The following is a 23,264-nucleotide window of genomic DNA, read 5'->3' on the forward strand; positions in this document are numbered from 1 at the left end:
CCGGGCCGGGCCGGGCCGGGCTGGGGGCGGTGCTCGGCCCGAGCGGCGGCGGGAGCGGCATCAGCGATTGTTCGGTGTGATCGCACCTCGCTGTGCTCTCGGCCCAGCGCCTGGTTGGGTCTCTTCGCGTACCGTCTGTGAAGAGAGGAGCTGAGTCCCTGAGCTGGCTGCGCTCTGCCAGAGCCTTCCCGTGGGGAAGGAACCTCGGCACGAGGATGAGCGCCATCAACTCACAGTAAGATCCCGCTGTCTGCAGCTCCCTGCAGGCCTGACACATCAGGCAGCAAGTGTTCTGTATGTCTGGGACGAGCTGGGATCATCAGTTGTGTTTTCCCTCTGGCCCTTGTGGTCATCATGCTTGCCTTCATGTACGCGCACATTACCAGTGCAAAGAGAGAATTAGACTATTCAACAAGTATTTTTAAGAGCAAAAAACATACAAAGGGTTCTTTAGTTTTTAATTACATACTTCAGAGTGGGGGTGCTTGCAGCCTTTTGCTGGAGCAGAATGGGATAAACAGATCTTCCAACAGGCTGGTTTGGTTATGTGCTCTTTGCAATATAAGTAGTGAAGTATTTTGAGAGTCTTATAGGACTGTTATTTGGTAGAATATTATGGAAAATCTCTGTTTTTCATTACTTTGAACAGATAAGCTTATCTTAATAAAGACTCTGTAGAAATTCCCTATGTGTATTGCTCTTTGACACAAGTTTTCCTGTCTTATTCAGGGATGATGAAGATACCTTTAAAATACTCATTGCTACTGATATTCATCTTGGCTATTTGGAGAAGGATCCAGTTCGTGGAAATGATACATTTGTAACTTTCAATGAAATTCTGGACCAGGCTCGAAAAAATGAAGTAAGTGCTACTTTTTGGTGAGGGAAGGACTGAGGCTGTTGAAAATATGGCCTAGTCTGCCAGAAGCTGTAAAGTTTAGTACTCTCTAATAATACCGAATCAAATGGCTGAACTATTTGTTGCATTCAGTTTCATTTCTGATTTAGTAAAAGGAATTTCTGTTTCTTTGTGAGAGCATTCTTACTGAATCATGACTTTGGTTGCATTAGCAGTGATTTTGGATTGCCTATGTTTCAGTGGTATCCATAGAGGGTTTGTCACAGCAAGGAGGAAGAGTAATTGAGGTTAGCAAGAGTAGTGATACACAGTCTTCTGACAAATCAGTAGAGATTTGTTAGAAGCTTTTGAAGTGTCGTGCAGTGCTGAGTCACTGAAGTGAGCAGTTCTGGTGCTGAGCAGCTCCAGTGCCTGTACAATCAACAGCAGAATCCTGTGTTGGGGTGGACAGAGAGGCTGCCTGAACTGGGGTGACTTCTGGGGAGCCGAGAGCTGCCAGGAGCCTGCAGCAGCTGATGGGACGTGGGTGGGGTCAGGAGCAGCCAAGAACCCCCCCACACCTGTAAAAAGAAGCTCCTGTCAAATAGCAGCAAGCAGGAGCACCTCCAACACAGCAAACAGACATGCTGTGGTGTGACTTTTTGTGCAGGAACATCACTTGTGCCCTGCCAGCTCCACCAGGGAGCAGTGGTATCTGTCTGGCAGAAAGCCGTGGTCTTTCTCTGCATCCACCACATCTGACAGAGCTGCCCAGACAGAATTCCCTGTCCAGACACAGCTCTGGCTGAGGAGTGTCAGGGAGTGTGTATGAGAGAGAGAGAGACTACTGGAATCATACCCTACTTTCCTTGGGGCAGATCTGACAGGCAGACAGGACACATGATCCAGGGGATTCTCTATCCTCATTCCCTCTGGATGAACTCACTGAATTAAGGGATAGGGGGTAATGGCAACAAGTTCCTGCCAAGCACAGCAGGTGCATCTCCTCTGTGACTGCCCCACATCCCCACGTGCCTGGCATAACTGCTGTGAGGCTCTGCAAATGGAACTGAACAAGGACAGTGTTGTCTAGAATAGAGATGCTGCTGAGGTTGTTGCCTGTGCTCAGTATCAAAACTCCTTCCATGAAGAAAAAAGATGGATAATAGTTATATATTATGGTTATAGGAGACCCCCTTCTGATGGGAGCAGAAGGCCCAATATGCAGACTGGCTCCACTTCTTAGGGAAACCTGCTGCATCCCCGGGGCCTGAGTTGGTTGACAGCAGCTGAACGTGATCCAGCATGTGGCCAAGAAGCACTTGCACCCTGGCCTGGATCAGCAGTGGTGTGGCCAGCAGGAGCAGGGCAGTGACCGTCCCCCTGTACTGGACACTGGTGACCTCAAATCCTGTGCTCAGTTTTGGGCTACTCACTACAAGAAGGACATTGTGGCTGGAGTGTGTCTAGAAAAGGATAACAGAGCTGGGGAGGGGTCTGGAGCACAAGTCTGGTGAGAAGTGGCTGAGAAAAGGAGGCTCAGGGGAGACCTTATTGATCTCTACAACTGCCTCAAAGAAGCGTGTAGCCAGGTGGGAGTTGAGATCTTCTCCCAAGCAGCAAGCGACTGGACTGGAGAAAATGATCTGAAGTTGCACTAGAAGAGATTTAGACTACATATTAGAAAAGATTTCTTCCCTGAAAAGGTTGTCAAGCACTGGAACAGGTTGCCCAGGAGAGTGGTGGAGTCACGATCCCTGGAGGTATTAAAAATATGTATGGATGTGGCACTTAGGGACATGGTTTCATGTTGGACTCAGCAGTGCTGGGTTAACGCCTGGGCTTGATGATCTTAGAGTTCCAACCTAAACCATTCTATGATTCCATTTTTAAGAACAGGATGTTTATCAATCAGATTCTTTGTAATTTTGATGAGTTTTTTTCCTAATGCTTTACTAAAAGCTAAATATATGCAATATATGCAGAAACTGCAACTAGTACCTTCTCAAAATAATGTGGTGATAGCTACTGGTTTCTTTGCACTAGGTAGTGCAGCAGGGAGAAAATAATGTAGCTTTTCATGCCTGTCAGAAAATGTTCAGGAGCCAATGTGGAGACCCTTATTACAATAGTACACTAATCCTTCTTTTTACCAGTATCAGTTGTTTTCTTCTATGACTCTTCATAAATGGGTCTTTTTGGGTTTGATTTTGTTTTGAATAATAAATTAATTGCTTTTTTTTTCATTAGGAAGTTAAATACTGTTTCTGTTACTACTAACTCCTTTTACCTATACTTCCTCATATTTGAGGAAGTATGCGGAACTCCCTAGAAGAAATAATTTAAACAATTTGCTTAGAAGTCTTTCAAGGTAATACAAAATGTTGTATTAAAATAATAAAACTTTTTGTTACATACAGGTGGACTTTGTTTTATTAGGTGGGGACCTTTTTCATGACAACAAACCCTCCAGAAAAACAGTACACTCTTGTTTGGAGTCACTAAGAAAATACTGCATGGGTGATCGTCCTGTTCAGTTTGAAATTTTGAGTGATCAGGCAGTTAATTTTAATTACAGCAAGTAAGTATGTTACTATAAATAATCATGTAAGGCTTGGTTTGTGTGTTGGGTGAGTGTGTTGTGATTTTTATTTTATATCCTCCATGACTAAGCCTGTCTTTGTGGGACAGTTTACAGAATAACTTCACCTGTCATCTAATTCTGTAAAGGAATGTGTACAATATTCTGAGAGACTTCTGAATGTGCTGTGACTCTTGATATATTTATGTAATGTATAGTTTCCATTTTGCAAGTACAATACAAATAAACCAATTCACATGAGTTGTTTTGGTAAAATTAACAGAGTTCCTTGTGTGTAAGCAAAGGTTGCACAGCCTAATCCACTACTACTACACATTTTTTGTACAATTCTTTTCATGGCTTGTTCTTAAAAAATAGGTTTCTTTTGCTACCCTATTCCCCATGGAAAGTGCCATTCCAGACCATGATTAAGAATCCTCTTATGCTTAAGCTTAAGCTTAGGCTTATTCATAATCACATCATTCTGATTTGTGCCACATTATTTGTGATGAAGTTAATTTGAAGAGAATTGAGAATCATACGCAAATTTGCAGATGTAGTCTAACTTCTTCTTTTTGTTCAGGTTTCCTTGGGTGAATTATCAGGATGAAAATCTCAACATTTCTATTCCAGTTTTTAGTATTCATGGCAATCATGATGATCCCACAGGGGTAATTATTATCATAATTGTGCTGTTGCATTACAAAGATATAGAAATAGAAACTTGTATAGAAATACAGTTCTGGGAGATAACGCAGGTTATATTCAGTTGCTCCACTCTTTGTGTAAATATTTTGTGTATCTTTAGGAATTCTCTTAATAAGTGACAAGTTAAGTGTGTGACATTAAAAAGCAAATGGAAATAAGAGATCCATATGAACTGTGTTTAATTTCTTAATTTATGTAGGTTTCTGTCACTGAGAACAAAATCACTTTTCATGACAAGAAGTGGCAGTCTTTCAGGAAGTTTCTAAAACATTCCATCGGTAGAGACTGAAAGCTTTTTTCTTAAAGAAGGAGAATTTTGATATTTTGATTTGTGCATATGTAATTGATATGCATCATGTATTTGCAAGAAGGATAATCTAATAATAGTGAAATGTTAGCTTAAAAACAAGCTACTAAAAGTAAGTGGGAAAAGGATGTTTAGAAAGTATTAAAATGCATGGGTTGAATTAATAATTTTGCATTTTATATCAAATAGCAATGTATCACAGAGTTGAGTGTTCTAGTAGCAGTTTCACTTTGAACTTATTATATGGTAGTTACCTTAACCATGTAATTTTTGTGGTAGTTTAGAGATTGGCTGGTTTGAATGTTTTTTTGGTTTTGTTTTTCTGAATGATTTAATATTTAATTTCATATTGTTCAAATGAAGTATAACTTGTAAGGAGAAGGGATTTGCTTCTGTACTCTGTGTTCTGTACTAGCAAAACCCTTAATATATGTTATAGGGCTTTTCGGCTGCAGAAGTTACTTAAGGAAAGGTATTCTCTCTTACTTTTGAGACTTTCATTTAGACATGAAACACTTAATGTTCTATTCAAAGTTTTGTGTTTGTTTCCTAATTTTTGTTGTAGGCAGATGCACTGTGTGCATTGGATATTTTAAGCTGTGCAGGCCTGCTGAATCACTTTGGACGTTCAACTTCCGTGGAGAAAATAGATATTAGTCCCATTTTATTGCGTAAAGGTAGAACAAAAATTGCTCTATATGGCTTGGGTAAGTATTTGTCTGCCAGACCGTGACTAGACTGTTCATGTATTACTGAAATTTAATAGGTCTAAATAAAGTTGGAACAAATGGCTGCAACTAATATGAAGGTCTAAGTGATTCTAAATTAAAGCATATCAGTTCTGTGACAGTGTCAGATTTTGCCTCCTGCTTTGTGTCACTGACTTCAGATTTATCTCATTTAGATAAATCTTCCTAAACTTGATTTTTGTACTTTTATTGCTGTTAAATGAACTCTGCTTAAGTGAACCATAGTGCCAGTCTATCAGGTCAGAGCAATCACACTCTTAAATTCTCTGTTGTGTATTAAGCTTATTTCATCCTGCTCAGGCAAAACTTAACCACCCTATGTTCATGTGCCATTTTGGTTACATTTAAAAACATAACCTATCTGAGCAGAAATCTAATATCTTATGTATCTGTCTGAAGTGGTTGATAAGTAACATTGGCCATGGGTAATCTCAGTTTCTTTAAAGAAACTTAAGAGTTTCATACTTTAAAGTGGTTCTATGATAAGTTTTCAACTTCAGATTTGTTCCTTTGTATTTTCTCCACTGAATTCCCCTCTACCCTCACTTCTTACTTAGAATGGTTATTTTTGATTGCTTTCAGTCTAGAGAAGTTGACTATTAAGATCTTATTTTTTTCACCCTCATTTTTTGTCCAGTCATGAGAGCTTAAACACTTAATTCCAAGCAACTTTTATAGCTCTAAATTAAGTCCTAGTTGGCCATGATTTTGTGTGTTTAATGATATACTTTGAAAGCTTCCTAGATGTTTGAAAGGCTAATAGTTAGTGGAATGTTCTAATATCAAAATATAAAAGTTTTCTATACTTAAGTTGTTACTGGGAAATGCAACAGCTTTCTGAAGTACCAGTGTTGCTGCATGAAGATGTTCATGACGTGTTTCTTTGTGTTTGTGCCAGAATTATTTATACCTTTTTGACTTTCTCTAATTCAGAGAGCATTTATTCTTATACAAAATACGAACCCTCCATATGGGATTTATTGGTATCTATCATGAGCCTGGCTAAGGATAGTTTGGGGGTTTTTTTCCTAGTTAAAAACATCAAGGAAATAATCAGTGTCTTCCAGGGATGGGATATGCACAACTTTCTTGGGCAAACTGTTCCAGTGCCTCACTACCCATACAGGAAAGAACTTCATGATAATATCCAAACTAAATCTGTCCTCTTTCAGTTTAAAGCCATTCCCCTGTATAATCACTGCTTTCCCTTCTGAAAAGTCCCTCTCCAGCTTTCTTGTAAGCCCACTTTAGATACTGGAAGGCTGCTGTATTTTTGTTTCTCATGCTTTTATAAATAAAGAAAATGTTATTAAATACAGACTTGATTACCACACACTTTATTTTTTTTTCCATTTGTCCACTTCAGGAGCTATTCCAGATGAGAGGTTGTATCGTATGTTTGTCAATAAGCAAGTAACCATGCTGAGACCAAAGGAAGATGAAGATAGTTGGTTTAACTTGTTTGTGATTCATCAAAATAGGTAACAGTACTGAATGAATTACAGCAACTTACTGTGTTACTTCATTAAACTGCCTGGAAAGGAATAGGTGAGCGAGCCAGCTGTGTTAGTTCATGCTTCTTGTGAGTAGCTGGTTTCTTAAGATTTTTACAAGTGAAAACATTGTTTTACAGCTCTTTTTGGGGAAGAATTGTAAAGGAGAAGGTTTGAAATAAATGAGTTAGGGGAGTTGGGAGATCTCTTCCCAAACTCCTATAGTCAGAGGCAGTGGAGGATTTGTAGTGTAATATAGAAAAAAACCCAAAAGCCAAGTAAGAAGAAAAGAAGGGGAGCAGAAAAATAAAATAAATAAAAGGAGGGAAGCAGAAAACAATGAGCTATGTAAGTTGCCATTTTGTTTAACCAAACACTAAACATCTGGGTAAGGAATAAATGTGAAGAAGACCTGACATGAATGTCTGTTATTATTGCCAGAGTTCCTGTATAATTTTAAATCACACTGATGTTTTTCTCCTGCTTCACTCTCCCCTCGCCCATTCATTATTCTTCTCTTCTCTTGAACAGGAGCAAACATGGAGCTACCAACTACATTCCAGAACAGTTTTTAGATGACTTTATTAATCTTGTTGTGTGGGGTCATGAACACGAGTGCAAAATAGCTCCATTCCAAAACGAACAGCAACGTTTCTACATTTCTCAGCCAGGAAGTTCAGTGGTGACATCTCTGTCCCCTGGAGAAGCCGTGAAGAAGTGCGTGAGCTTTTCTTTTTGTTTTTGCTTACTGCTTGTCTTACATGTCTCAGGTGTTCTGTTGAGAACAGAAAAAATACTTGTACATAGTATGAAAAGACTTTAAGATATTTAAGATATTACTATGTGGATTAGCTTCAGAGTGTGACATCATAAGGAAAGTAGATGGAATGAGTATAACTGGTATAACTTTTGCTTTGCTTACAATTTAATCTAACATTTAAAGCAATGAACTTAGCTAAGAGGAGTTACATAGTGATAAATTGGAATACAAGGAACTGAGTGCAGATGCTTGTATATGGAACAAGCACAATCTAAATTTAATAAAATGGAACAGGGCCAACCCTGAACTACAGATCTTCCAATAGCTTTGGAAATTTTGTCCCTGAAAAACAAACATGAATTTGAAAACAAATCTTTATACCATAGTTCTCTTAAGTTTATTTTCTAGTAAGTTACCTTTCTCCTTCTAGACACATTGGTTTGCTGCATGTTAAAGGGAAAAAAATGAAAATGGAGAAGATTGCTCTAGAGACAGTGCGAACTTTCCATATAGAGGATATTGTTCTAGCTGATCATCCAGATCTTTTTAATCCTGACAATCCTAATGTTACTCAGGCAATACAGGCATTCTGCATGGAAAAGGTAACTTGTGATGCTAACAGTTTATGGATAACAGTGTATGGACAGGGGATGGGATCTATGACTGGTTTTGGGACTGGAAGATGAGAAATCTTGTGGCTTGCCACATATTAAAACAAACTTAGACAGTGTTTCCATAGGAAGCTAATTCCATGACATTCACTCTACAGCCTTGGCTTCCAGATTCCTTGATTGGGATGACCTATTAAAGTAGGCTGGAACTGCTTTTTGGATGTCTATATGATTTTGTACAAAAGCTTGCACATGAGAGTGGGGCAGTGTTGGATGTGCACTTTGGAACCAGCATAAATACATTGACCTAAGCCCAGAGAGCTCAGCCATGCAATCTGAAGTGGCAGAAGTAACTAAGCAAGTTTATTAATTGCTTCGCTCTTCCTGCCTTTCCCTGGAACTAGAAATTTAGCAAAGTATAGTGGCTATAAAACATGAGAGATCAGTGGTGTAGGTACTGCTGGACTACATTGTATCTGAAGGATAAGCCTTTCATTGCCATGTTTTTCTCACTCATTCTTAATGGCTTTTGGTTGCATACTGCTACATATGTGTTCAGGAATGACAGCACATTCTGTAATGATTTATTTTGATAGCTCCCCTTGCAACTGGATGTATTATAAGTTATGCTTGAAATGTTCAGGCATTTGTAAGAGAAAAAAGTGGAACTGAATGTATTATTCTCTTTCGCAGGTGGAATTGATGCTGGACACTGCAGAAAGGGAACGCTTGGGAAATCCCCGTCAGCCAGAGAAGCCTATCATAAGATTAAGAGTAAGAAATTGTTCAGCTTGGATTGGTTTGTTTTTAAAGGTCACTGTGAACAGTTTCAAAGCAAAGTCATGCTTTTTATGTAAACACATAATATATACATTTTTTTGCTGTGCACAGGGAAATATAAATAACCTACCATACTTCTGTTTACCTGTGTAACCAGTACTCTATGGTATAGGATGAGATTGGTCACAAATGTACTTCACTGCTGTTCTGAGTGAGGGCATCAAAAGTGGCTATTTACTGTGAAGATTTTTTTAAGTCATATTATCCTGTGTGCGTTCCTAACCCAATCAGAAACTGATGTGAAGGCTAACAAATGAAACAAATTAAGAACAAGTTAAAAATATGAACTGTTTTTAGCTATTCTATTAATGTTATTATTAGCTGTTATTAGCCATTAACTATTCTGCATAGGAAGGCATTAATTTTAGGTTGACTTATCTTTTACTATCAATTTTTTCCTTTGAAGCATAACAAATTTGTTTTGAATTGTGTGGCTTTTTTTTTCATTTTTGTTTGTTTCATTTTTAAATTTGTTTTTTCCTTACTTAGGTTGATTATGCAGGTGGCTTTGAGCCATTCAGTGTCCATCGTTTCAGCCAGAAGTACATGCATAGGGTGGCTAACCCAAAAGACATCATACATTTTTTCAGGCATCGTGAACAAAAAGAGAAAAAAGGTGATTATGAAAGAAGGAATCACTGGCTTGCCTCCCTGGCTGTATTTTGTTGCCCAGCACTTGCAAATACTTGCTGTCTACCATCTAATGTGTTATAGAAGGAATTAAGATGCATTATCTTATTTAAATGTATATATTGCACAATTATTTCTTTTCTATTTTTCAGTTTGTCAATAATTCTGATATTCAGCACAGCATCTTTTGACAGTTATTCATAAACAGTTCCATTTTCCTTTGACCTCAGGCCTTACTGAGTTGCTTATAGTAATACATATAGCTCAATGCCAGACTGAGTTACTCTATGGTTCTGTGATAGTTACCATGAAAGGCATTAAGTGGCTCACTGCTGAGACGACTTAGAATAAGATGATTGGGTTTCACCACTCTGAAGGAAAAGAGATGAGGATAGTGCTTTTTCCCTTTATATTTTAGTTTTATTTTGTAGTAGTTCATTTGTTCATACCTAAAATAGTAATGAAGGGTATGGGCTTAAGAGGTGTTCATATATTTTTAAAAAGGTCCAAATGTGGGATAGCATTTTGTTTGCCCTAATTAATCATGTGTATGAGATGCTCTTGGCTTGTCTCTTCCAGGTATGTTTCTATTCAAATATTTGTGCAATACCAATAATAGCTGTTACTGTTGCAGCATTTTTCACTGTTGCCTAGAATTTTTAATAAATGGTTAATAGATGTTGTCCAAATACTGGATTTGTAATAGTTGCTGATGAACATTCAGCTTGTAGGAGCATAGCTAATGAACATTCAGCTTGTACAGGAACATGATGTGCTAAAAAACTCCTGCTAGTTTGCATTAGTGCATTGTCCAGTTCCAGTGACAGTTTTTATGAGTACTATCAGTTCTATAAAGTTCAAAACATTGTTTCATGAATAAAAACTGCTTTTAGTGAGGCATTTTAAAAATTATGCTGTATTTATCTTCGTTTATTTTGCTTTGGTTTCCTTTTTATAGTTGTGAAATCTCATTAACATTTTCAGACTACACAGTTGCTACCACTTCTGCCACTATGCTTCACTAATTTACTTTTCCTACTTAATGGGCTTGTCAGCTTCAGGAAGGGAATATAAAAGTACTGCCATGGCTTTTGCATTGCTTTATTAGACAGCTCTAATACAAAGGAAGTGGCTAATGAAGCACTCAGTGTTTTCATTACATGTGCACATTGTGGTTCAGTACAGATGATGTTAAGACTTCAGGAATTCAGTCTGTAGTCACTTTGTTATTTGGGTGGTATGTGCTAACCTAGAATGATTATCCCTCTCATCCTTCTGCCGTTCCTACCTTGCTGCCTGAGAAGGGGGGATGAGCTATGAGCATTTTCTATTGAAAATCAGTCAGCGTGCTGTGGAGGAAATTCTGTTTTCTAGTAAATGGGTTATTTATAGAAAACTCTTGTGCTTTGATGATTTTCTTCCATTTGTGATCTTATAGAGTTCAATTAGACAATAACCTTCAGAACACAGTGTTCAACATATAATTCCAGACATTTGTTAGTTAGAACTCTTCCTATCTGCTAGAGGTGGAGTTGTCTGCACAATTAATATGTTTCTCCATATTTCCAATGGATAGATTCTAAAAAGAACAAAAAGCTTTACATATAAAAGTGACCACAATTCTTAGGAGGCCTGCATTAACCTTTTTCTCTAATACTGTCAGTGGGATGGTTAATAGTTAAAAGCTGTAAATGTGGATGATGCCACCATGCTTTTCTATTCTAGACATTGATCTTAATTTTGGAAAACTGGTTAGCAGACCTGCTGAGGGAACGGCACTGAGGGTGGAAGACCTTGTAAAGCAGTATTTCCAGACAGCAGAGAAGGTATTTTTCTACCTTTTATAATTCCTGTTTTTAATGTCATATGATATTTTTTATCTTTTTTTTTTTTTTCTTAATGGAAGTAGTGTGCCCTGAAAAGACTCTGACATTCACCAAGAAATGAATTTATTTCCCATAAAACTGTCTGAGAATTACCACATGAAGTGTGTGTCTTAGAGTAACTGTTGCGTATAGGTTGTGTAGGTATGTGAACACACACGTTTGAGAGCATGATAGCTCTTCATGTGAACTTGCAGTGTGAAAGTGATGTGTCATGTACTCAAGTACAGTAGGAAAATGTGAAGAACTACCTTAATTTACTCTAGGGCCAGTATGAGACTGTAGCATTTACTATTACAGCTGACTTAGTCACTTGTTACTTTTCAGTATATTTGTGTTCTCAGATGTAATGCACTTCGGTGTTTCATTTAAAGCAGAGCAGGGAGAAGGAAGATCCCTGATAATTTGCTTTCTTCCCACCCTGTTGTTAAATCTAGTTTATTTCCCTTTCCCAACACCAGTGCAGTATCGTCTAAGAGATAAAACAATAATCAGTGAGCCAGGTGCACAAATGCTTGATATGGTTATCAAGCATAACTTGCAGAAGCTATTTCAGTTGTAGAAAGTCTTTGGAGCAAGAATTCTTGAGGTAAAGATCCCTCAAACTACATCATCCTGCCTAACCTTAGACACATGCTAGGTGTCAGTATTGGGACAGCATTAATCATGTTCCTTTGTTATACTTATTTTATTTAAACATTTTATTTTATAATAGCTAGAAAGTTCATTCCTCTGGGCAGCATTATTTCCTGGAAGTTTTTATTTTAGATATTACTAGCATTGTGGTTTCTTTACTGTTCCTTTTGCTTTGACTAGTTTGAAAAATGCTCTGTAAAGCTGGTATGACATGCTAGTAGCAAGAGAGTTGTAACTGGTTTATGACAAGTAACATTTGCTTATTGCTGTGCTTTTCTCTGTTTTAAATACTCAGTGCACATTACTGTTTTTGCAACCAACTTAATGTAATATTTATCTGAAACAGATGGAATATTGCTTACTTTCTCTAATGGCAGATGCTTCTTAACAAATTATTTTTCACAATTCTAAAGAAGGTACAGCTTTCACTTCTAACTGAAAGAGGAATGGGAGAAGCAGTGCAAGAGTTTGTGGACAAAGAGGAAAAAGATGCCATAGAAGAGCTGGTGAAATTTCAACTAGAAAAAACGCAGAGGTTTCTCAAGGAGCGTCACACTGATGCAGAGGAAGGAAAAATAGATGAGGAGGTAATGTTCTGTTAATGTTGATTCCCCAAGAAAGGTCAAGACAGTAGTAAAATCAGTGCTCAAACATGGTTTAATAAATTTGCCTGTGTGTGGAGCATCTGCAACACTTGCCTCCAGTCATTTTCTGCAATTAATAAATGAATAATTAATTTATGATGAAGTTTCAAATACATGATTTCAAAACTTGTACTGAAAATTGGGTGTAGGTTGCACACATGTTCGTAGAAAAAAATCTAATACATGTAGCACATCATATTTACCACTATTGTGAGAAAGATGGTAGATATAATCTCTTCATAGCTTTTTCATATTGGCTTAGGAGTACAGGAACGGGACAGGCATAAAGGAACTTTACCTTCAGGTGCTCTACTTGCTTCTAACTGCTTGCAGCTTGGGGTATCCCAGAGATAGGCCTGGTTTATGTGTATTGAGCAACCTTTGAAAGGCATTTTTGTCTTTCGTTGAGCTTCCATGAGCCCATGTATTCAGCTGTAATACTCAACATTGTAGAAGAAGTTATTCTGCAGCTTATCTGTGCACTGTTTAAAGAATAATTTGATGGGGAAGGAAGGTTGCACCTACCTGTTTTCTTACTGATTGCTTTAATTCATGAAGCGTTGAAAGAGACCATAAACATTGACTCTTCTCATCATAGTTATTTTCTGTCTCGCTTCTTCATCTCTACCTCTTTTTACAGTTATTCATATTTCAGTATCCCTTATTGTCAAAATTACTATACTCTCCTCTTAAACACAGTATCTCCTTCATCATGTCCAAAGCTTTCTTCTTCCCCAGTGATGTAGCTCCAGTTATTAACAGAACGTTGTATTCTTAAACCATAGGACAGCACGAGAGGCCCCTAAACAAACTGTTCAGTTATTCCTGGACTCTTCACTTCTTACATGAGCTTGACTTAATGATTCAGTGGTTAAAGCTTTGCACCTTCTGTATTTTGATTATTGTATTATATGAACTGTTATTTTGACAGGAGCTGTTTTTTTTTATTCAGGTGCGAAAATTCAGGGAGAGTAGAAAAAAGAATACCGAAGAAGAGGATAAGGAAGTCCGTGAGGTAATTACTCTGAATTTTGAACATAGGCTGAAAAATGGAGTGGTGACTTCTGCATATAAATGCAGTCATTTAGCAATGCGTCAGCAATACTTCAGCATTGTCCGTGCCAAAAAGTGCCTGTATGCCTTTAAAATAAATGTGGTTTAAATACTAGGATAATATGTGCCTAAGCTACTGCTCAATTTGGCTTTTGAGGTGTCTTTTCTTGTAGAAATTTGTGAACCTGAATGTTCATTATTTCTTGCTTTTAACTGAGGTTAGACCAGGCAGGTGGCTTGCATAGTTCTTTCAGCTTAAGCTCTTTTTGATCTCATCACCAGTGGACACATGGATGGACTATATTGAGTGGTATTACTGGAGCAAATGGAGCGTATCGGTGAACCTTTAGGTACTGTGTCCTTATCAGCAATCTTAAATCTCAGGTCTCCCACATATTCATACTTCAATTGCATATGTATTTCCAAAGAAAATTGCCAGCTACTGCTTGCATGGGTGCTCCTTTGTCTTTGCAAGTTATGTGGGACTGGAATGAACTTTTGAGATAAGGGATACCTGGAGTGAGATTCAGTTCTCATAATCTGGGATATCAGCACCTGAGCTAGTTGTCTTAAGCACCCACTGTCATCAATGAAGTTCAAGTCATTGGAGCCCATAGGGTGCTTCCTCTGAGCAGGTACATGTAGCTGATAAAGGATTACCTGACCTGTTCACCAAACTTCACTGACAGTGTGTTGCATTAACGAGCTCCATTCTCAGACCTTAGCTAACTACTTTGTATGTACACGTATAATTAAATAAACAAAGTATTTTCACACATATCCTCACTTTCCATAACACTGGACTTGTTAACCAGTCCTAAGCTTCAATGGTTTAGAGTTACACATTTTTTTGTAGTTATATAACATATGTATTTTACATAACTAGGATCTAATAATGGTATGTTTCATGATTTAAGATTATTTTTTCTGTAATTACTGTTCCATTTCAGGCAATGATCAGGGCCAGAGCCCACCGGTCTGAGGATGAAGTTCTGGTCGCAGCCTCCAGTGATGAAGATTCCATGGATATGGAATCTATTAGTCCAGGTGATGGCCTTTCTTCAACACTGAGCCGAGGAAGGGGTCGGGCAAGAGGTAGAGCAAGAGGTGCAAGAGGACAAAATTCAACAGCAAGAGGTTCGTCTCGAAGAGGAAGAGGTAAGAAAAACTTCGCAGTCTTTGTACTGCAATTCATGACTTTTTTTCTTTAAAAGGTGACTCTCTTCTGGTGCTTTCATCAAGTGGAAATTTGGGGCTTAAGAACTCCTACTGGAAAAAAAAACTCTTCTCAAATGCATGTGGTATCCTATTACATACAATTGATTGCCATCCAGGGCTTAAGTTGTGACTTTTTCACTGTGATTAAAAGAAAAATATCATTCTTCCCAGCTGTGGAAACATAGTATACTCCTAAAAGATGCATTATTGGGAATGTCTGTATAATGAAGTGCATGAAGAGACCTTTGTTACTGCTAAAGGTAATGCTTTTTATCAGTGTAAAGAGGAGATATAGATTGTTTCTATCCTGATGTAATTTACAAGAGACTTCAATGTTTCTATTGACTGAAAAAATGGGGAGTGTATCTTAAGCAAAAAGAGTTAAATAGCTCCTGGACTGAGTGTGATTGTACACTTTACAGTGGTAATGGTACTTCCATTGTAGATGTACTTGCAGTGTATATATATATATATATATATAAAACTTCTTTGAGTTGTCTTAGTAATGTGCCCAAATGTCTGAGAGCCGGTTGAGTTGAAACAAAGGCTGTTGTCTTGGGTATGATTTGGTTAGTGCTTTTAAACTAGGTATGTGAGCCTGTGCTCCAACACTGTTGTGATCCCATCAGAGCAGAGCCCTGTGTGTTAAGAGGTTGTGTCTGTGGACCTTTGAACACTTGACACAGAGCAGTTCTGCATGTAAGGAGGGCTTTAATTCAAGGAGAAAGTGTGGAGTAAAGAGGATTGTAGATTTTTTAGGTGACTTCCCACTCAGTAATGATAGACTAAAGAGGAAAATAAATTACTGCTGAACAGATTTGCATTTTTTTTTGTTATCTCTACAGGAACCACTAGCCAAGAGTCAGCTTCTGGCAGCAGATCCTATAAGCCTGTATCTATGCCTGGCAAGAATATGTCTATCATGGATGGTAGGCCTGTGACCCATCTGTCACTCTAATCTGCTCTCTTAAGTTGTAGTGAAGGTGTTTCTTTAATTATTAATTGCTTTAATTGCCTTTTATTCTATTAGTCCATTTCAGCTGTGAGAGATTCTTTCAGCACTAATGAAATAGAATAACTTACAGTGATGACAGAAAGAAAAAAGAAAAGGAAAAAATAAGAGTGATATTCTTCTGCCATGGGGTAAAATGGAATGTGTTAGGAACTTCTGGCTAGAGCTGCAAATAGGAAACATATTACATAACACAGTTTCTTAAGGAATAAGAATGAGACTTTTTTAGGCAGAATGTTCTTCAGGGGATAAAAAGTTAAATTTGACTGATGTTTACAAGTTAGTAAGCTTTACTGCAAATCTATTTAGCCTTACATTGTAGTGAGTTTTGGAAATGCCAGTTTTTACTAGGGAAGAAAACTTTATCTTTAAGCCACCTCCATATGTGACAGTAGCTGTTCCTTGCTGTAGAGGAAAGGCTCTGAGGAAACAGCATAGGTAATCTGAGAATTAAAGAAAAAAATACCCCTCACTAATCTACACATAAACCCCCCATGAAATGCCCCAAGGTAGACTGAATTTTAAATTAATCAGCAAATTACCTTAATTTTAAATTGGTCAGCAAATGACCCGAAATATTGCAGACAAATGAATTTTAGCAGATGTGTTCATATTGAACCTGTTAGGAATTTCAGTTACAGTAGTATTTTTCATGTCCTCTTAACCAATGTTACTGATGGTTTTTCAGCCAGACTGGGAGGCACGAGCAAGGGCTGACAGACTCAGTTTATGTTTTGGGTTGATTGGTTTGTTTGTTTTACAGGGTGTTTTGCAATGGAAATGCATGCTAGTCAGATCTTAAATAAAAAGAACTATATAACATTGTTTACATTTAATTGTGTGAGCATTTTAAAAGTGTTACATATGTTTTATTCCAGCCTTTAAGTCTTCGAAAAGAGACCACTCTTTAAATTCGTTCCAGTCTTACTCTGAGGTAAGCGCCTTGTTTGTTGGATGAGTGAAGTCGTACTGTCTTTTACTGTTGATATGAAAAATAAATACACAGTCAAAACATTCGCCTAAATCAGCAAATGTTCCCAAGCTATCAGTCCCAGCATTAAGTTTCTACTTGTTAATCTGTAGACCTCTTGTATCCTTTTTTGCTATGGTGTTTGTCTTGAGAAAAGCCGTATTTGTGACCATAGTCTAAGATATGGGGTGTATATACATGAGTGCTTTGGTAGGTTCTGCCAGGTCAAAGGTGTGAAGAATAAACTTGTGCCGTGTTTGCAAATTTGTGCAGTTCTAGCCTGGAGGCCTCTCGAGTGTGTATTATTCTAACTTAATAGGTCTATAGTTGGGAAAAAACCAAAAGTTCTGTGCTATTGTACTGACACATTATGCACTCTCTCTGTAAGGAAAATTCTGTGGAAAAACTTTATACTTTTTTTTTTTTTTTTCAGGATATTATAGATGTTGATTCTGATCCAGAAGATACTTCTTTTGTTCCTTCTTCTTCCAAAGTAAATCAAAGGTCAGTATGTTTGCTTCATTAATGCAATATGGGCCTTATTTCTGACTGGCAATCAGTGGAGTCCAAGGATCTGATTGACTACCAGATTTTTAGGAAAGTTGTAACGCTGCTTAGAGAATTTATGTAATTTTTTACTTGTTAATATGGGTTATCTTCCTGTAAGAGAAAAAATTAGATTACTGATTGAGGTAAACTTGATCAGAGCTTTATTGTTAATATGTTATTTTAAGAATTTGTATTGTTTTACTTATTGTTATGTCTACTTATTTTTACTTTGTGTATTGGTGGTCCAACTCAAAGGGGAAGTTATTGGAATGTCTGGTGACTGAGAACATGCTGATACAATTTTTTTTCTCTTTGTATGTTTCAAGGTTGCCAGCTATATCTTCACTTAGTAAAAGAGGTTCACAAAGCCAAGCATCTAGAGGAGTTGATTTTGAGTCAGATGAGGTATGGTATATTGTTGGGGTGACACTGGAGGTTCAGTTGTTTTCCCTGGGACCAAGATTGACGAGAGAGAAACTGTTTTCATGTTTGGGCTTAGGATGTTTATTCTTCCTTCTCTATATTACATGTTTGCAGACAGTGAGGAGCTATATATACCAGGCTAACAAGGTGCAAAATAGCTGGAGAAGTATCTCTTCAAGGTCTTTTAAGTATCAACATGCCCAATAATGAAATGCCAAGTAACTTGTTAATAACCCAATAACTACACACCTGTGTCCCACAGTGCAGATTCTCCCATCCAATCCCTTAATTAAATGGGGAATGATCCCTTAATCCCAAAAACCCTAGAAGAAAAAAAGAAGGAGAAAGGGACAATGCCCTAAGTCCTCCATGTTGTCTCTTATTCACTAACATAGCTCAAACCCTCTAACTTACACATCCACATTCTCAATTCTATCTATTAATTTTGGAAGCCTTTTCCATGGCCTCAGGTGAAACACAGTGTTCTCTTGAGTGTCAGAGCCTGTCAGCACAGATACAGGAATATTCTCTTTGCCGCTGACTCCAACAGTATATAGTACTATTTTTTTGTTTTATTTCATGTAAGTTTCTATAGCTCACTGTTTTACAGCTATTTGAGTAATGCATTTCAGAGTGAAATTCAATTTATTTTTTCACTAACAGGGACAAATTATTGCAACCGACATTGATTAGACTACCTGCATAATTATTAGATATTATTAGAAGAGACCTCAGAAAAATACCCAATCCTTTTTCCCTTTAATTTTTAATCAGTGAATTGTCATTACTGAAATGTGGACCTGGAATTGCCTGGGAAAGAAAGTAATTACAATCTCTTCTATTACTTAGCTATATCCTTTCATTTACTTATATATTTTATTCTTGCAAAAAGGAAGATTTTTTTTTTTCTTTTTTTGCATTTAGAAACAGCTCTTTTCCAGGGCATTTTATTGTTGCAAATTATCTAAGTACATTTTTTAAAAAATTTAAAACACTGCCTTCAGATCTAATATGTCTGTCCTTGCAGTACATCTTTGAACTGCTAGGAAATGTTTTTTTCCACAATTGAAAAAGTAGATCTTTTTACACAGTTTTGCACTGAATAGACGACACTGTATTGTGTCAAGCACTGTGCAGTTTGTTTTCAGTCTGTCATGCATGGTCAGAGTCCATTCCTTAACAGTGTCAGATGATGGCCACTTCAGATAAAATACTATGTTCTTGTCCCTGCTCCCCACTGTGCTATCTCTTCTCATATGTGAAATAAAAACCTACATGTTTGCTTGAATATGTAAAAAAAGACAGTATTTTTGATTCATTTTGATGCACATCATCATTTACAAATATCAGTAAATGATGATGTGTAATGTGTATATAGACATAATCTTACTGAGGCATGTGCTGCCCATTTACAACTGAAATATAGTTTGTTCCTTATTTCAAAGTAGCCGTTCTGGTCATATTGTCATATACTTCTGTTCTCTGCACATGCATCACATGGACTTTTAAGTCAATAAATGACCTCTTTCATATCAAAACGAACAAAAACAGATCTGTCAGAAAACATGGAATTGTATGGCCAGGCTTTCTAGTTTAATCTAAAGATGACTGCTTTTTTTATGACTTGGAATGCCTGCTAGTTTTAGTAATGTGTATCTCTTTGCAAATTGCAGGATGATCCATTCATGAGCCCTGCAACATCAAGAAGAACTAAGTGATTTCTGGCTCACTATGCAAGAGAGTCTGTGGAAGTTTGTGGAGAAAATGGAAAGCAGTTTGCAAGACTTTCTCTATGTGATATTTCTCTGTAAATGATGGCTTGTCTTCCATTTTCACTTCTGTAAAATGGTTTGGTTTAGGTTGGTTTTTTTTTCAGCGGCACCAAATTTGGTATAATATTTGTTATGTTGCTCAATGCACTAGGCTAGAAGGCCTCATACTCTAAAGTGCTGCCTGAAAGTGTAAGTTCTTTCTAAAACTCTGAAACTGTTCTTTTTGGGAAGATAATAAAAATTACAGTTATATCTTTTATAGAAAACTCCATCTCTTTGGTTTGAATTTTGCAGAGAAGTAAATTTATAGTAGTCTGCAGGTATGAATATGGACACAGTCTCAGCTCAGTGGAATTGTACTTGCAATTTGCTGTGGATACAGTTGAAAACTCTGAATTCAGAGTCGTAGTTGGACACAAGAATTCAATTTTCAGTACTGAAGCTGTAAAATGTCTTATTGATTTCAACTCTACCAAGAGAACCTAAACCCAATATTGCACTGCTATTAAACTTCATAGTATGTGGAATCAATTCAGCCCTGTAATTCAAGAAGTAGGAAAGGGGACTCTGTATTTTGATGTTACACACATCTTAGGAAAAGATTTTAGCTGAGTAGATATGAATAATAGGAATCATATCAAAAGCTCTTTCTCCCTTTTCTCTTTTTTTTTTCAGTCAGCTGTCAAATTCATAGTGGCTTTGTGTTTTATCTATGGAAGATAAACATAGCAGCCTTCAGGGGAAAATGTGTAGCTGGTGTGTGGAGAAAGACTGTATTGTAAAGAGGCACTTGTCCTAAACATTAATGTGATTGGTTATACAAGGGGGTAGGATGCTCCGAAGATCAACATGATTTCTCAGAGGTCACACTGGATAGTTTTTGAAAAATCAATTCTCACCCATGTAACTTCAATTCTCTTGCCCCAGAAAAGCTCAAAAATTCAGCAAAGCTCAAAAATTCATTAAAGCCGTGATAGTGAAAGATTGTTTGAAGGAGCAGAGAGAAGCACACTATGCTGTGTATTTAAAAAGAAAAAAAGGCTTTATTTCACTTTCTGAATGCTTCCAAACTTTTTGGTGTGTCTAGCTGACTTTTTTTATATTGTACTTATAATCTTTTATTCCCACCCAGACCAGTTTTCTAATTTGTTATAATCTTGTTAAGAGTACTCTTGCACAAGTATTTTTGATGCCTTTTTTAATTACCTGAATTCATAGTCCATCTATATAGCTTTATTTCAAACATTATTTTTCAATTCAGAAATTGCATCAGTCCACGGGTACCTTTTATAAAAACCACATTCAACATGCCAAATCCTGACATTCCTGTGCAGCTGCTTGTTTTACTGTTGGAGTGCTGGGGATTGTTGAGCAAAGGTGAAATTGCCAGGAGCAGGTACCAAGCTGCAAATCTGCTATAGCCTGTTCTCCAGTAACAACTAAATGTAGGTGAGCTGCTTCAACAGCTCATACTGGAGCATGTTTTAAATACAAACTGAAGCAGAAAGGTGTTGTGAAGCAGAGAAAGACCCGTCAGTAACCTGAGAGACACCTGACACTGAGAGCTTCCACTGGGCTTTTCCATGAGCCTTTGTGGGTATTTTGTGTGTGCCTGCCCAGTGTGTGGTTGGTCCACCTCTGGATCACAAGACTGCAGCTCAGAGGAGGGTGGGCTTGAGCTGAGCAGGGGGAAGATTCCCATCCTACCAGCAGCCTGGCTTAGGAGGTAAGATGTCCTGTTCTCCTGGCTGCACTTGGTCCTCAAAGTCAATGGCAGCTCTAGCTACAGATGCAAGGGTACCCTGCTAGAAATTAAGAATTAGATTAAGGAGCATAAATAAACAAAGCTGATAATTTTTGCTGAAATAGAGATGATAGTACAGGAGAACAGGATGTAATAGATGTGAAGCAAGAGCTGGTGTTTGGCAGAAGACGGAATGCCCTTATGCACTGCTGGAAAGGAGAGGGACTTGGCAGCTGCTGGAGCAGCATAGCAAGCAGGGGGACATATGCCACTGACCCCTCTGTTCTCATCCCAAACCTATGAGAATGCTGCTCTCTTCTACTTTCTACTATTTTCTTGGGCCTTTATTTGAGATTGCTTTCCTGACAGCACTGCTAAGTAGGACACATTTCTTCTCTCTGCATGGTCAGGTGTGACTGCCACCTTAGCAGCTCCAGCAGGTTCACTGAAAAGCTTTCTCTGAGACAAGACTAAGAGCTCAAATTGGACAATTCTGTGGAAGAAACAGACTGGCAGCAGTGTGCAGAGTAGCACTGTGGGCTGTCCATTCTGCTTGTCCTACTGTGTCCAACTCCTGAGGAGTGGTGAAGAGAACGTAGCCTGAGCAGTTCACTGAGGCAGGCACAAACGTCTTTCAGGAAAGTTATTTTCCCCAGTGAGTGACCAGCTTATAATACAAGCTTTTCAGATAATGGTCATTTAATTAATGGTTAAATAGAGCCTTTTACGTATAAAAACCAGCTTTGGCTGGGATTAGTTGACACCACTCAAGCAGATCTGTCTTCAGCCGAGGTGCAGCACTGTACATGTGCAATTTGGAAGGGGCACATCTTTCTGTGTATTCCTTCAGCCACCCAAATTATGATTTGTGGGTCTTGTTCTCCTGGTCCTGATTTTCTGTTTCCTGCTGTGTTTTGTGGGGAAGGCAGAAGGACCACACAGGCTGCCATCTCATCAGTGCTTGGAACCAGCATACAGCTGCCTTTTGCTTTGGATTACTGGACTCAATGGGCTGGGACTGTTCCTGTTCTCTGTCCTGTATAATCACATCTTTGTAACTAAACCTATTTCTACAAACCCTAGAAAGCAGTTTCACATCAGACTTTTATTCCTTTGGCTGAGAGGAAATACCTGCCAAGAGAAAACTTGAGTATTCCATGTCTCTCTGAGATGAAAAAGGTCTTTGGAAAAATACTTTAGGTACAATAAGGCAGCTTGTTATTTACAGTTCATATGTTACATTCTATTCTATTCTATTCTATTCTATTCTATTCTATTCTATTCTATTCTATTCTATTCTATTCTATTCTATATTATGCTAAGAAACAAGCTGAAACTTGCCTGCCAGACCTGTAAAACAGCTCAGATTTGACATGTCCTGGGAGAGAGCAGAGCTGGCACACACACTGCTGGTGTATAAGCAGCACAGAATTTGCTTGAGCTGGTCTGCTGGTAAAGAATGTGGATTCTGACATCTGAAGAGAGTGATTTTGCCTTTCTCACAGATGTACTTACCTCGGTGTAGCGCCCGGGAGCGCAACTGCATGGAAAAGCAGCACGTCAGAGCACAAATTATGTCACGCAGCCCAATGACTGCAGAAGATCCCGGCTCGGAGCTCGCCCGGGGATATAAAGCTGGCTGAAGGAGCTAAAGTAGCGGCGAGCCGAGCGAGAGAGAAGCACATTGCGGGAGGCAGGAGCATCTCCCCGCTCCTGCTGCTCGTGTGCAGCCCCCGAGCGCGCCGGGGCTGAGCGAGGCGGGAGCGGCTCTCCCGGCACACGGAGCGAGTTCTGCTCTCGCCAATGAGCTCTTCCACAACTGGAGGGGCAGGGCGTTCCAGAG

General features: G+C 38.3%; 1 protein-coding gene across 2 annotated transcripts; it reads left to right on the plus strand.

The window, feature by feature from the left end:
* The first annotated feature begins 10 nt into the window (after positions 1-10).
* On the plus strand, positions 11-19,912 carry MRE11 (MRE11 homolog, double strand break repair nuclease). Of its 2 annotated transcripts, XM_058860501.1 has the most exons (19): positions 11-235; positions 730-862; positions 3,259-3,419; positions 4,003-4,090; positions 5,000-5,141; positions 6,550-6,664; positions 7,208-7,393; positions 7,867-8,038; positions 8,741-8,821; positions 9,377-9,503; positions 11,243-11,343; positions 12,450-12,623; positions 13,633-13,695; positions 14,684-14,891; positions 15,797-15,880; positions 16,842-16,897; positions 17,367-17,437; positions 17,809-17,887; positions 19,579-19,912. In XM_058860501.1, the coding sequence occupies exons 1-19, from the start codon at positions 216-218 to the stop codon at positions 19,621-19,623; spliced, it is 2,106 nt and encodes a 701-aa protein (XP_058716484.1). In that variant the 5' UTR covers positions 11-215; the 3' UTR covers positions 19,624-19,912. The 2 variants fall into 2 exon arrangements, with proteins under 2 accessions (XP_058716484.1, XP_058716492.1); XM_058860509.1 differs by lacking the exon at positions 11-235 and having other exon boundaries at positions 3,278-3,419.
* The last annotated feature ends 3,352 nt before the right edge of the window (positions 19,913-23,264 follow it).

This window comes from Poecile atricapillus, chromosome 1 (genome assembly GCF_030490865.1).
Source record: "Poecile atricapillus isolate bPoeAtr1 chromosome 1, bPoeAtr1.hap1, whole genome shotgun sequence".
In the NCBI taxonomy this organism is placed as follows: domain Eukaryota; kingdom Metazoa; phylum Chordata; class Aves; order Passeriformes; family Paridae; genus Poecile; species Poecile atricapillus.

Excerpts from the sequence above, each read along its gene's own strand:
- MRE11 (XM_058860501.1), top strand. The coding sequence starts at position 216 with ATGAGCGCCATCAACTCACA. Across the intron at positions 863-3,258 it reads ACCAGGCTCGAAAAAATGAA|GTGGACTTTGTTTTATTAGG; the intron begins GTAAGTGCTACT and ends TGTTACATACAG. Across the intron at positions 13,696-14,683 it reads AGGATAAGGAAGTCCGTGAG|GCAATGATCAGGGCCAGAGC; the intron begins GTAATTACTCTG and ends GTTCCATTTCAG.